This window comes from Neoarius graeffei, chromosome 26 (assembly GCF_027579695.1).
Source record: "Neoarius graeffei isolate fNeoGra1 chromosome 26, fNeoGra1.pri, whole genome shotgun sequence".
NCBI lineage: Eukaryota > Metazoa > Chordata > Actinopteri > Siluriformes > Ariidae > Neoarius > Neoarius graeffei.
In genome coordinates, this window is record NC_083594.1 from 17,611,824 (window position 1) to 17,624,128 (window position 12,305).

The 12,305-nt window shown below is 41.5% G+C and overlaps 1 protein-coding gene across 1 annotated transcript in view; it reads right to left on the minus strand.

Moving 5' to 3' along the window:
- Window positions 1-12,305, minus strand: part of cand2 (cullin-associated and neddylation-dissociated 2 (putative)) — a 33,506-nt gene that overhangs the window by 13,446 nt on the left and 7,755 nt on the right. Inside the window, exons 5-12 of the mRNA XM_060911017.1 lie at window positions 10,889-11,145; window positions 10,465-10,570; window positions 10,225-10,370; window positions 9,650-9,936; window positions 7,151-7,292; window positions 4,805-6,307; window positions 4,569-4,664; window positions 4,292-4,461 (exon numbers count right to left, since the gene is read on the minus strand). Of these exons, the coding sequence (XP_060767000.1) occupies window positions 4,292-4,461; window positions 4,569-4,664; window positions 4,805-6,307; window positions 7,151-7,292; window positions 9,650-9,936; window positions 10,225-10,370; window positions 10,465-10,570; window positions 10,889-11,145 (2,707 nt within the window). The remainder of the gene's footprint in view (window positions 1-4,291; window positions 4,462-4,568; window positions 4,665-4,804; window positions 6,308-7,150; window positions 7,293-9,649; window positions 9,937-10,224; window positions 10,371-10,464; window positions 10,571-10,888; window positions 11,146-12,305) is intronic.

A 12,305-nucleotide genomic window follows, 5' to 3' on the forward strand; every position in this document is an offset into this window, starting at 1 on the left:
GTTTGATAATCCTGACATCTAGGAAACTAATGCCGCTTTTCCACTACAAACGCGGCTGAGCTGTGCCGTGCTGAGTCGAGCTGAGTCGAGCTGAGCGGGGCTGTTGGAGTTGCATTTCGACTACAACCGCGCTGAACCGTGCTGGCTGGAAGTGGGTGGACACATTGGGTGGAGTTAGCGAAAGTGGGTGGACGTCACGTGATGTCGTTAAGCAGCGCAAACAGTGACATCAGTGACTGGCGGAACAAGTCAGAGCCGGGGCGGGGCAAATGACCGGGCCCTTTATTAAAGCTTATCATAACATCATTTTAGGCTACAAAATGTCTGCAACTGCGGTGTTTACCAATTTCAACACTACCGGGTGCAACTATGTTATTTAGTACATCAAGTCCTTCAAACGAACATGTAACTCAGAAACAAAAAACATTAGGATACTGTACATGGCTCATAATAAAACATCAATAGCCTATACTGCGCACATTATTTGAAGGGCATACGAATGAGCGCTCAGAGGTTGCAACGGTGACAGGAAGAGTCAGAAATAAAAGGAGGGCGGTGCAAACCTCACTGAATGCACTGTGTTTACCAATTTCAACACTACGGGGTGCAACTATGTTATTTTGTACATTAAGTCCTTCAAACGAACATGTAACTCAGAAACAAAAAAACATTAGGTGACATACTGTACATGGGTCATAATCAGTGATGGGAATAACGGCGTTAGAATAAACGGCGTTACTAACGGCGTTACTTTTTTTAGTAACGAGTAATCTAACTAATTACTTTTTACATCGTTATAACGCCGTTCCCGTTACTTACAATAAAATGCTCTGCGTTACTTTATTAAAGCTGTTCTCATCTGGCACGCTGCTCGTTCAGCCTTTCTTTACTCTGCTTTAGTGTGGGGCGGGGAGACACGAGACACTTTCACATTGGAAATACAGCCATTACTTTTCATTACTTGAAATAAAAGGCAAGAGTGTTTACGTGCAATGCACATTATGTCGAGGAACAAAGCGTTTGTCCTCGTCAGTGGCCAGTAATTAGTAACATAATTTTAATAACTGCAAAAATATATTACATTTGATAGATGTCTTATCTCACATTGTCCCACAAAAATATTAATATAGTGTAGATAATGTTACTAACTGGTTCTGTTAAGTGTCCATTTCAGTCATTAAACACATTTAACATTCACTTTTATTATGATTACACTAACTGAATTTGATTTTTTTTTGGGGGGGGGGGGACAAAATGTAACGGAATAATTACTTTCCCTGGTAATTAGTTACTTTTATGACAAAGTAACTCCGTTACTAACTCAGTTACTTTTTGGGAAAAGTAACTAGTAACTATAACTAATTACTTTTTGAAAGTAACGTGCCCAACACTGGTCATAATAAAACATCAATAGCCTACTGCGCGCATTATTTGAAGGGCATACGACGAGCCTTGCGCTCCGCGAACTCGTCCACGATGCTCTGTATGTCACTGATTCAGTGAGCTTTTAAGCGGTAGTCTCACGACCCGAATAGTAAACAATAAACATGGAGGACATGGAGTCGTTAGTGTTGCTGGTCTTGGTGCTGTGGCTTGTTGTCACCGACAACGCGGACAGATACTGGCAAGAGCGTATAGATGAGGCGAGGCGCATAAGGCTTCAGAAATTCTCGTAATTCGTAATTATTCTCCTTCCGGGTTTGCGGTGTTTACAGATCCCAGCGCGCTCGCAGGGCGTGTGTGGGCATGTGAGGACACTCCTCCTCACCAATCAGTGCACAGGGGAGTGTCTGCTCATGCCCCCAACCTCACTCGGCACGGCTTGGCTCGCTTCAGCCCTACTCCAAAACCGTGCGAGTTTTAGGGGCTAAGCAGGGCTGAAGCGAGCTGAGTCGTGCTGGTTTTTGGTAGTCGAAACGCGAGCCGCGTCGGGCTGAAGTGAGCTGAAGCGAGCTGAAGTGAGCTGAAAAAGGGTAGTGGAAAAGGGCCATAATTTCTACTGGACTAAATTCAAGGGTAAAGTTCAAATGTTCATTGGCAGAATTTAGATACTGGTGGAATTGCCTAAGAGTGTCAGTCGTCCCTGTCCAGATTATAAAGATATCGTCAATGTAGCATTTATATAGAAGAATATTAGAATAAAACATGTTTATTACTGGATTCAGGACAAATTTGTTTTCAAACAGGCCCATATAGAGATTTGCATAGTTGGGAGCCATGGTGCTTCCCATCGCTGTTCCCTTTGTTTGTAAATATAATTTACAGGCCATTACCTGCAGCACCGATTTTGTTGTTTATTTAATTAAATGCCCCTGTGGTCTTGGATATGTTGGTAAAACCTGCAGGGCCCTTCGTACATGCATTAGTGAATATCGTAGTAATATAAGATGTGGGGATGAAAAAAACCCTGTGGCACTACATTTTAGAAAAGCAGGATATAGTATTAGTTCTCTGCGCTATGTGGGCATCGAAAAAGTGGAACAACCACCTAGATGTGGTAATTACGAACGCTTACTCTTACAACGTGAAACTTTCCACATATACGCCCTCAATACTATGGCACCATATGAACTAAATGAAGAATTTGACCTCAAGCCTTTTTTATGCATTAATTCAGTCTGTACCATACTCTATGTCTGACTATTACATTTGTGCTTTTTTATATATGGAAATTTTTTTTATTTTTATTTTATTATTTTTTTAAATCCTTCTTTGTTTTGTTTTGTAGCACTTGAATAGATTTTGGGGGGAGGGTTTTGATACTGTTTTTACTATTTTTTCTAATAAGCAAGCCAAGATTGTCAATGTACAACATTTGTAGTATAAATATAAGAACAATGTATTGTAAAATTTGTATATAAAAAATATATTGTATGTATGTATTTTTTACACTCATAAGTTTATGAATACTACTTACTCCTTGATTGGATAATTGAGAGCAATGCCTATTTTCATGGGTATATATCCCCTCCCACCCTTTGTTATTGTTAACACCTGACGAAGACCTACTACGGTCGAAACGTTGTGTATCTATCAATAAAATCACTGAGAGCAGCAGCGACAGTGTGCGGGTATATTTTTTTCTTTTTAATTGACGGACTTTTTTACCCTGCACCTGTAAAAAGTTGGATGTGCGTGCACTCTACTACAATTGAAAGCAGAACATTCACATGGCGGTGTGCTGTTGCTGCTGCATGGGGATAACAAGAGAAAATTAAGCAAAAGACCATATTTTCAAGATTGACGAGTCTTTTCATTAGTGTAGCGGCAACTTTTACAGGCGTGTCGGCAACGCTGTGGGCGTAGCGGTAAGGAAACACTGCGTATCGGCCCGATACACTGAAAAGGCCTAGTTAGAACCCTGGAGAGCAAACATCAAATTCTGGGTCAAACTCGGGAAATGGGTGGCACGGTGGTGTAGTGGTTAGCGCTGTCGCCTCACAGCAAGAAGGTCTGGGTTTGAACCCTGTGGCCGGCGAGGGCCTTTCTGTGAGGAGTTTGCATGTTCTCCCCGTGTCCGCGTGGGTTTCCTCCGGGTGCTCCGGTTTCCCCCACAGTCCAAAGACATGCAGGTTAGGTTAACTGGTGACTCTAAATTGAGCGTAGGTGTGAATGTGAGTGTGAATGGTTGTCTGTGTCTATGTGTCAGCCCTGTGATGACCTGGCGACTTGTCCAGGGTGTACCCCGCCTTTCGCCCGTAGTCAGCTGGGATAGGCTCCGGCTTGCCTGCGACCCTGCAGAACAGGATAAAGCGGCTAGAGATAATGAGATGAGATGAACTCGGGAAATGGGTAACAGAGACTCTGGAAATGCTTCAGCAAGTCTACGACAGCGAAGCTCCGAGCTGGGTGAGGTGACATCCTGCCCCTTCTGAAGCATGAATGCCACTCAAAACACCTCACCCAGCTCATTGCTTTATTGCTGAATCATTTCAATGGTCTCCATCGCTCATCACAAATGCTTGCAGGAATCGCAAACGTGTGCGTGCACGTTGTCGCAACAATGCGTGTAACACAAATCTCAATGTTGACAATGCAACATCACATGGCATACTGACTCATGAGAGTTACTGCTCACTCCTACTGTACGCACATGACCTTACTGTGCACCAGTCGTTGGCAAAGGGAACAGCCCGGCAACTTTTTGTTTGCACCTCATATTCTACAGTATACTATAAAATCTGTATTTATTTATTTTGCTCATTTCTTCGAGCAATATTCACAGACTTTATGTAAAGAAGTCTGTTAGTTTAGCCACTGTACTGTGTGTAATCTCAAAATGGCGTGCTACCTCTCGAATGAGCTCTTTCCTAATTTGGGTTTGCTTGTAGAGGTTTGGCAGAACTGTAGTTAGAAGACCACGTATGAGGCCAGGCTTGTTGTGAGCAGCAGAATTGAACATCACCAAGGCAACACGCCGTACATTAAGGTCTGTATCTTGGATGGTTTTTAGGAAATCACCTAGTAGGGGAAATGCCACGGTGTCACAGTGTCACACAGCTTTCCAAAGAAACTGAACAAATGTATTCATTATCATTCTCGTTATGATAAAATTGAAAATATTTTACCTATGCATTCTTTAAGAAGTGCGTCTATGGGCACAGGTTGATCTACAATTGTGAATTTCACAGCAGTCACAACAGTACTACGGGCAAGAGAGGAACCTAAGAAGAGATTGCCTTGTGTTAATATTTTTCATTTGTTGCAGTTGAATATGCTGATCTCAGTGGACCCCTGCCTAGGTGTTGCCCCAAGCATTACTTTGTTTTTGGTTAGAATAGCTTCAGTTGCTTAGGATCCTTACCTGTGGATAACTGCTTCTTGAGCCTGGGCAGAAGTTCAGACGGGTTGACCAATGCGAGTTTGCCTAGACATTCTGCCACAACATTACGAGTACCTTCTTCTGAACACTCGCAGTTCTTGAAGAGCAGAGACCAAATGCTCTCCACATGAGGCTTGAGACTCTCAACTGACAAAGCACTGATCACTTCTTTTAGCGAATGAAGAAGCAGATACTGTCTCTTGGGCTGAATACCAATTTCTTTCAAAAGGAATGGTAGGTACTCATCTAGATTTCCTACACAGATGTTGCCTAATGCACATGATGCTGCATATTTCACCTCCTCATTCGGGGAACTGAAAGCCTCCATTATGACAGTCTTCAACTCCTTGTGAGCCCCCAGCTTCATGGAACGCCCAACTTCCCCAAGACAAAGAAATGACAGGATCCTCACAGACTCTGAAGTCTTCAGGTTCTTCACCTCCAGGGTGAGATTGGTAATTGTCCCAGAAGCGTCTTTTGGACATACAGAAGACAGTGCTGCCACACACTTTGCAACTGAGTAATAGGACTGTCTATGGACTGGCATGGAGTCAGTTGATTTCACCTTATAGAAAGGACCAGTTAATGCTTTTATGAGATCATTGTACCCCATATTGCTCGCCTTGGTCAAGACCAGGACTTGGAAGAACTCAGTGATGGAGCCAAGAGCACCTCCTTGAAGCAGTGGTGAATGGACTAAGTGAAGCACTTCAGGCAAGATTGTGCCTCCTATCTTGGCTAAAGAATTTGGACAAACTTTGGCCACACTTGTGACAAGTATGATAGCCACTTGGGAAACATGCATATCACTCTCCTGAATCAAAGCAGGTAATTCATTCAACACAGACTCTATCAAAGGTGGCTTGAAACGGTCACTGTAGCTTGTGACAATGATATTTAGGGCTGTTAGTGTGTTTAGCTTAAGGGCACGCTGGTTCTTACGTAAGAACGATCCAAGAATCGGAATGCCTTCTGTCAAGATCGGTCTTATGTCAATCTTAAGTGGAGATGTGGCAATGATGGATAAAGCCTTTACTGCTGTCAGCCTGGTGATTTCATTCTTTAGTCTTTCTAAAAAGATCTGCAGGGTACGTTGCAGGTCTCCTCCCAACTGGTCTCCCAAGTGACTGACAATGTGGGCCATGCAGGAAATGGCCCTCTCCTTCACCTCTTGGTCAATGTCTGCTGCTTTTAACCTCTTTAAGGTACTGTTGAAGACATCCTTAATATAGGGCTTTGCATCAAAAGACGACGGTTGATCCAGGGGGCGCATCATCTTGACCATTTGCTGAGTCACTTGAAGGGCTTCAGATGTGATTTTGTAGAAAGGGTCTTCAACACAGTGAATTACTGGTGGCAGGATGACTTTGATGTGTGGGTGAAAGACCTCTGGGGTGTGGCTAGACAGGAGAACATAGAGTAAAGAGAGTGCATCGATCTTCATGTTGGAGGAGGCACACTTGTCTGTGAGAGAGTACACAATGCCTATGGAAAGAAGAAGTCTTCATGATGGAGGATGAAAAGTGAAGTGAAGCGAAATATGAAAAAAAGTGCTAAAATTTAGCAAGGCTGAACAAAAGTGCAAATACAGGACCATATTAATGTTGTTCTGGTTTGTATTTCAGATGAATGCTTATTACTTGAAATCATATGAACCACTCTTGAACTGTACAAAATATGCTAATTATTATACCCCTGCTCTGGGTGGGGGGGTGTAATACTGGTTTACCTCTGTCCATCCGTCCGAAACACCCTTTTTCTCAGCAACCACAAATCATAGCCACTTGGTATCAAACTTCAACTTGGGGTTCTATACCGTGTATACTGTTTTCAGGTTTCTCGCACATCAACTTCCTGTTTACCGACTTAATGTATTTATGAAACACATAGTGTGGATTTACAAAATGCTCGTAACACTTTTCTCAGCAACTACAAATCACACCTGCTTGATATTTGGTACTGAGCTTCAGCTTGGGGTTCTATATCGTGTATACTGTTTTCAGGTCTGTCGCACATCGACTTCCTGTTTACAGACTGAATATATTTACAAAACATATAGGGTGGATTTTGACGCTATTTCAAGAAGCAAAATGCTATTTCAAAATGACAGTTTACCAGGATCCTATTTGAAATCCCTGGGGAGAACACTGCTCTTTACTTACTTGTTTCAGGGTGAATTATTTGTTGAAGCCAACATTCATAAGTGTCCTATTCCTTCGATTGCTTGCATTCTGACATAAGCCACAGCGGGGGGGGGGGGATACGTAAGTGAGCAGTAGCTCATGGTTGATCTTGTTTAAAACAGACATAAATGGACAAGGACCTTACCTGGAATAAGGGCAGGAATGTGCTCTCCTAATGACCCAGGAAGCACAATGGCTATCTCTGTTAGTATACTGAAACTGCCTTGTCTGGATTTTATGCTTTTCTCCTTCAGTTGTTTGTGTAAGGCCTTTATTACTGTGGGGACCTACAAATGCAAAGGACATCTGATTTTAAAAGTGAAAGTGTATTATTGTGCAAATATCTCACCATATACTTCAATATTTGAACCCTTTAATACAATATTACCTGCAGGTTCTTACTAACAGACTATTCATACAGTGTAATCCATATATAATAATTAGGCAGTGACAATTTTTTGATGATCCACGTAAGTTGGATTTGAAATGAAACAGGAACTAAATATGACAAGACTTAAAGGGATCCTCCAGCAGATTTATTCGCAAACTTATTTTAAGTAAAAGTAGTCACAGATTTCAGTAATCAAACTTTCATTATTGGAGACCAAATAGTGTTTGAGAAAAATTAATTTTCTTTAAAATGTCAGATGGAGGGTGGCACGGTGGTGTAGTGGTTAGCGCTGTCGCCTCACAGCAAGAAGGTCCTGGGTTTGAGCTCCGGGGCCGGCGAGGGCCTTTCTGTGTGGAGTTTGCATGTTCTCCCCGTGTCCGCGTGGGTTTCCTCCGGGTGCTCCGGTTTCCCCCACAGTCCAAAGACATGCAGGTTAGGTTAACTGGTGACTCTAAATTGACCGTAGGTGTGAATGTGAGTGTGAATGGTTGTCTGTGTCTATGTGTTAGCCCTGTGATGACCTGGCGACTTGTCCAGGGTGTACCCCGCCTTTCGCCCGTAGTCAGCTGGGATAGGCTCCAGCTTGCCTGCAACCCTGTAGAAGGATAAAGCGGCTAGAGATAATGAGAATGTCAGATGGACTTCCTGTGGTGCTGATGTATGCGATGACGTCAAGTAGTGGTCACTTGGAGCAACTCAGCTGTTTATATTCTCTGTTTACATCGTAGTTTACACTACCGTTCAAAAGTTTGGGGTCACCCAGACAATTTTGTGTTTTCCATGAAAAGTCACACTTTTATTTACCACCATAAGTTGTAAAATGAATAGAAAATATAGTCAAGACATTTTTCTGGCCATTTTGAGCATTTAATCGACCCCACAAATGTGATGCTCCAGAAACTAAAAGAAGGTTTTATAGCTTCTCTAAAGAGCTAAACTGTTTTCAGCTGTGCTAACATGATTGTACAAGGGTTTTCTAATCATCCATTAGCCTTCTGAGGCAATGAGCAAACACATTGTACCATTAGAACACTGGAGTGATAGTTGCTGGAAATGGGCCTCTATACACCTATGGAGATATTGCACCAAAAACCAGACATTTGCAGCTAGAATAGTCATTTACCACATTAGCAATGTATAGAGTGTATTTCTGATTAGTTTAAAGTGATCTTCATTGAAAAGAACAGTGCTTTTCTTTCAAAAATAAGGACATTTCAAAGTGACCCCAAACTTTTGAACGGTAGTGTACATTGTAGCTCAGACATGAGACCTCGCGCTGCAAAATCTTTTTAAATTGCATGATCTACAGTGGCAAAGTGTGTGTAGTGTGTATAATGTAGTGTGTGTCCTTGCGCACTCTAAAATCTCGGTTTCAATTTATGTCACACGCTCTCTTTGTTAATTTACCCAGGACCAGCTGCAGATCATGTAAATAAAGATTTTAGACTGAGAAGTATCATGTCGCGCTGCGAGTTGAGCCAGTTTAAACCGAGATTTTAGAGCGCACAGCCATACACTACACATACTTTCTGTAGATCATGCGAGAAAAAAAACAACAAAAAGATCTCATGTCTGATCCAGTTTCTGTTGGTGACACTTTGTCACAGCTGAGTAAGCACACTTTGCATTTTCTTAACGGAAATGCAGTCTAGTTCCAGCTTGTGCTTTCATTTTAGCATCACTGTGGCATTTATACGCTACAGAATGAGGCATACTTATTTAAAAATTGAAAATTCGGTAAAATACTTGTAAAACTAGCAAAACTACGATGTAAACAGAATATAAACAGCTATGTTGCTCCAAGCGACCACTACCTGACGTCATTGCATACATCACCACCGCAGGAAGCACATCTGGCGTTTTAAAGAAAATCCATTTTTCCTCGAACACGATTTGGTTTCCGAAAATGAAAGTTTGATTTTATAAGTTTGAATAAACACACTATAGGTCTATTAAGGGTATGCTGATGTTTTTGTAAGAAGGATCCAAAAATTGGGACTCCTACAGTTAAAGATGGCTCCTTTACACAGAATATGGTGATGTTTACATGATGTATACTGGAAAGTATCTGAAACTAGGTATTAAATATAGAATTTTTAACAGTAATTGTGGACTAAAATGGACGGTGCTTTGGAAACAGTAAAAAACAAAAAAGTCACAGTCTTTTATACAATCATCTGTGAGCAAAGTGAAGAATATATGATCCCTTCAATTGTGTGTGACCATTAATACACTCTTATTCTTTGTCGATACCTGTTTCTTCAAAAGGGTAACTGCAGGGTCTTCTTTAGTTCCGGGATCTAAAGCAGAGCTATGAGGCGGTTTCGTCTGCCGCAGTAAAGCCACAAAGGCCAAGAAAATGTCTGACTTGACATTCTCCTCTCGTTCCTTGAAACGTGACACCAGAACTGGGCACACATTCCCATAAAGTTCCACCAGCAGGTCTCTACGGTTGCTGATAACTGCCTCTAGGCACTTCACAGAGGAGCGCCTTACCTTCCAACTCATGTCGTCATCATCGCTATATTCATCATCAGATTCTGTTGGGGGAAAAAAAACAGATAGTGAAATTCCTTAACATACCCCCAGATTTCACAATCCTTTAAAATCGCTGTATGCGTCATCGTGTTATGTGGAAAAAAGGCGTGTGTAAGCAAGGTGCCTTTTCACAGCCCGTTTAACAAGAATTTGACAGATCAGTTTTTCACTTTCTGGAGTTGTGCAGACATGCAGCAAGACAAGGGCTATGAAGATCGAAACTCAAAGGAGATGGACCATGAAATGTTACCATAATTCCCAGTATGTTTAGGAATGAATAAACATTGTACCCTGATCTTCATCCCCTCCATCCTCAATATCCATGGAGTCCTCCTGATCATCATCTGCGTCGTAGTTATAGTTTGGGTCATAGGTGATATAATTCAGGCACAAGTTAATTACCATAGGAATGTGAGGAGACATTTCCTTTGGGCATCTTTCATGAAAAAGAGAAAGGTTATACACTTTATGGATTAATGTGAAATCATTCAGAAATTATATCTTGATGCGTCATAGGTCAAAAGAATTACTTGCGAACAAAGGCTTCAAATGCCTGAAAGCAATTCTCCCTCAGTTCGTCATCTTCCATATTGCAAAACTTCACCACCATGGGAATAATTTTCTCCAGATGCTCCCCTGAAGAAGATATACAGGATTTGATACAACTAATACAACAGCTGAGGATTATACTGTCATTAAATACAGCTAGAAGTCATAAAGTTGAAACCAAATGCATGTTGCAATGTAGGATTATCATGTCATGGAAGTCGTTACAGAAAATTATGCAACTCTGAAAGTAATATAATGGAGTTGATGGACACATTGCAGACTAGGCGATAATTAGCTAACCGATATGATGCAAGAAAAACAAGACATTCACCAAATCTATCTCCAGTTCATATTACTGCATACAGATTAGTCATGGATGATGCTGATAGCAAAGCCTTATCTCACCAACTCTGTGCCCTCCGTGCTGGCTGATGGCAGTAAGGCACTGGATATAGGTACGTGTGTTTGCAGCAGGGGCTCCTCGTGCTAGTTCACCCATGAGATGCTCAGTGAGCTGCATGAAAATTGCAGGGCAACTACTGGGCACCAGGTGCCCAAGCGCCATAATGGCACGTTTTCTCACCGCCATGCGAGGGCTAGTCAGTTGTGAAAGAAGACTGGTCAGGATTGACTGGTGGAAACTGACTAAGGTGCTGCTTAGCCTACAGAGGAGAAAACATTATGAGCCATAATGTCATTGGAAATAATGCTGTGAAAAATACAATATACACACACACAAAATATATCAATACAAGTAAGAAACTTGTGTGTTTTTGTTTTAGATCTAAATATGACTTTTTGTCAGTAGTCAATGTCAATGTATTCAGTGGTCGAAAGGAAAGAGTAAGGCATATAAATCAAACAACTGCTTAGGGATTGTGGGTCACACAATCCCACATTAAAATTGTGGAAAATCTTCACCATATCATGGAAAGGTAAAGCTATAAGAACTGGGAACACCTTTTTGATCACCACTTACTTCTTGATTTAACTTGTTTAATTATTTATTTTTACAACTACTGACAATAAAGGTGAATAACATTACAATGATCCCTGTTAAGGGGTGGGATATATTAGGCAGCATGGAGTGACTTTGACAAAGGCCAAATTGTGTTGGTGAGATGACTGGATTAGAGCATCTCCAAAATGGCAGGTCTTGTAGGGTGTTCCTGGTATGCAGTTCATTCATGTTCCTGGCACATCTGGGAACTTTGGCTGGCAACACGGTCCCTGCCCATTCTGGGGGCAAAACGAATGACATTCACCATATACTTTAATGTAAAATAGCCAAAACAAAACCAATAGAAAACCACAAGAATTAAATATTAGTACATATATGACCCAAAGACACTGTCATATGAATGTCCACTCTGCCTGCACAAAATACATCAAAAAGGTTACTTTGATCAATCTTATGTCATGTCCCTTCAGTTTCCCATCATCAAGCTGGTGTAATAACCCCATTCAATGGCTAGAGGTGTCCTACCTGGATATCTATTTGTACCTTATTGAGTCTCCAGGTAAGCAAATTACCAGTGAAATATTTTACTTTTCAGTCTTGCTCTACAAATAGTATGTGAGCTAGCAATAGCACTGCGCTCTGACAACTGACCTAGCTACATTTAACAGTGATTCCATGAAATCGAGTCGTACATGAGCTGATAACCGACGAGGCGCTGAGCACCGAGTTGACTATAAGCCATGTACGACGAGATTGAGTGGAATAATTGTTTTATTCTATCCACATTCACTGGATTTTGAGGAACAGAGCATTTTTTTTTTTTGCAAATTTGACAAATAAAAGCTTTTTATCCAAAATGTC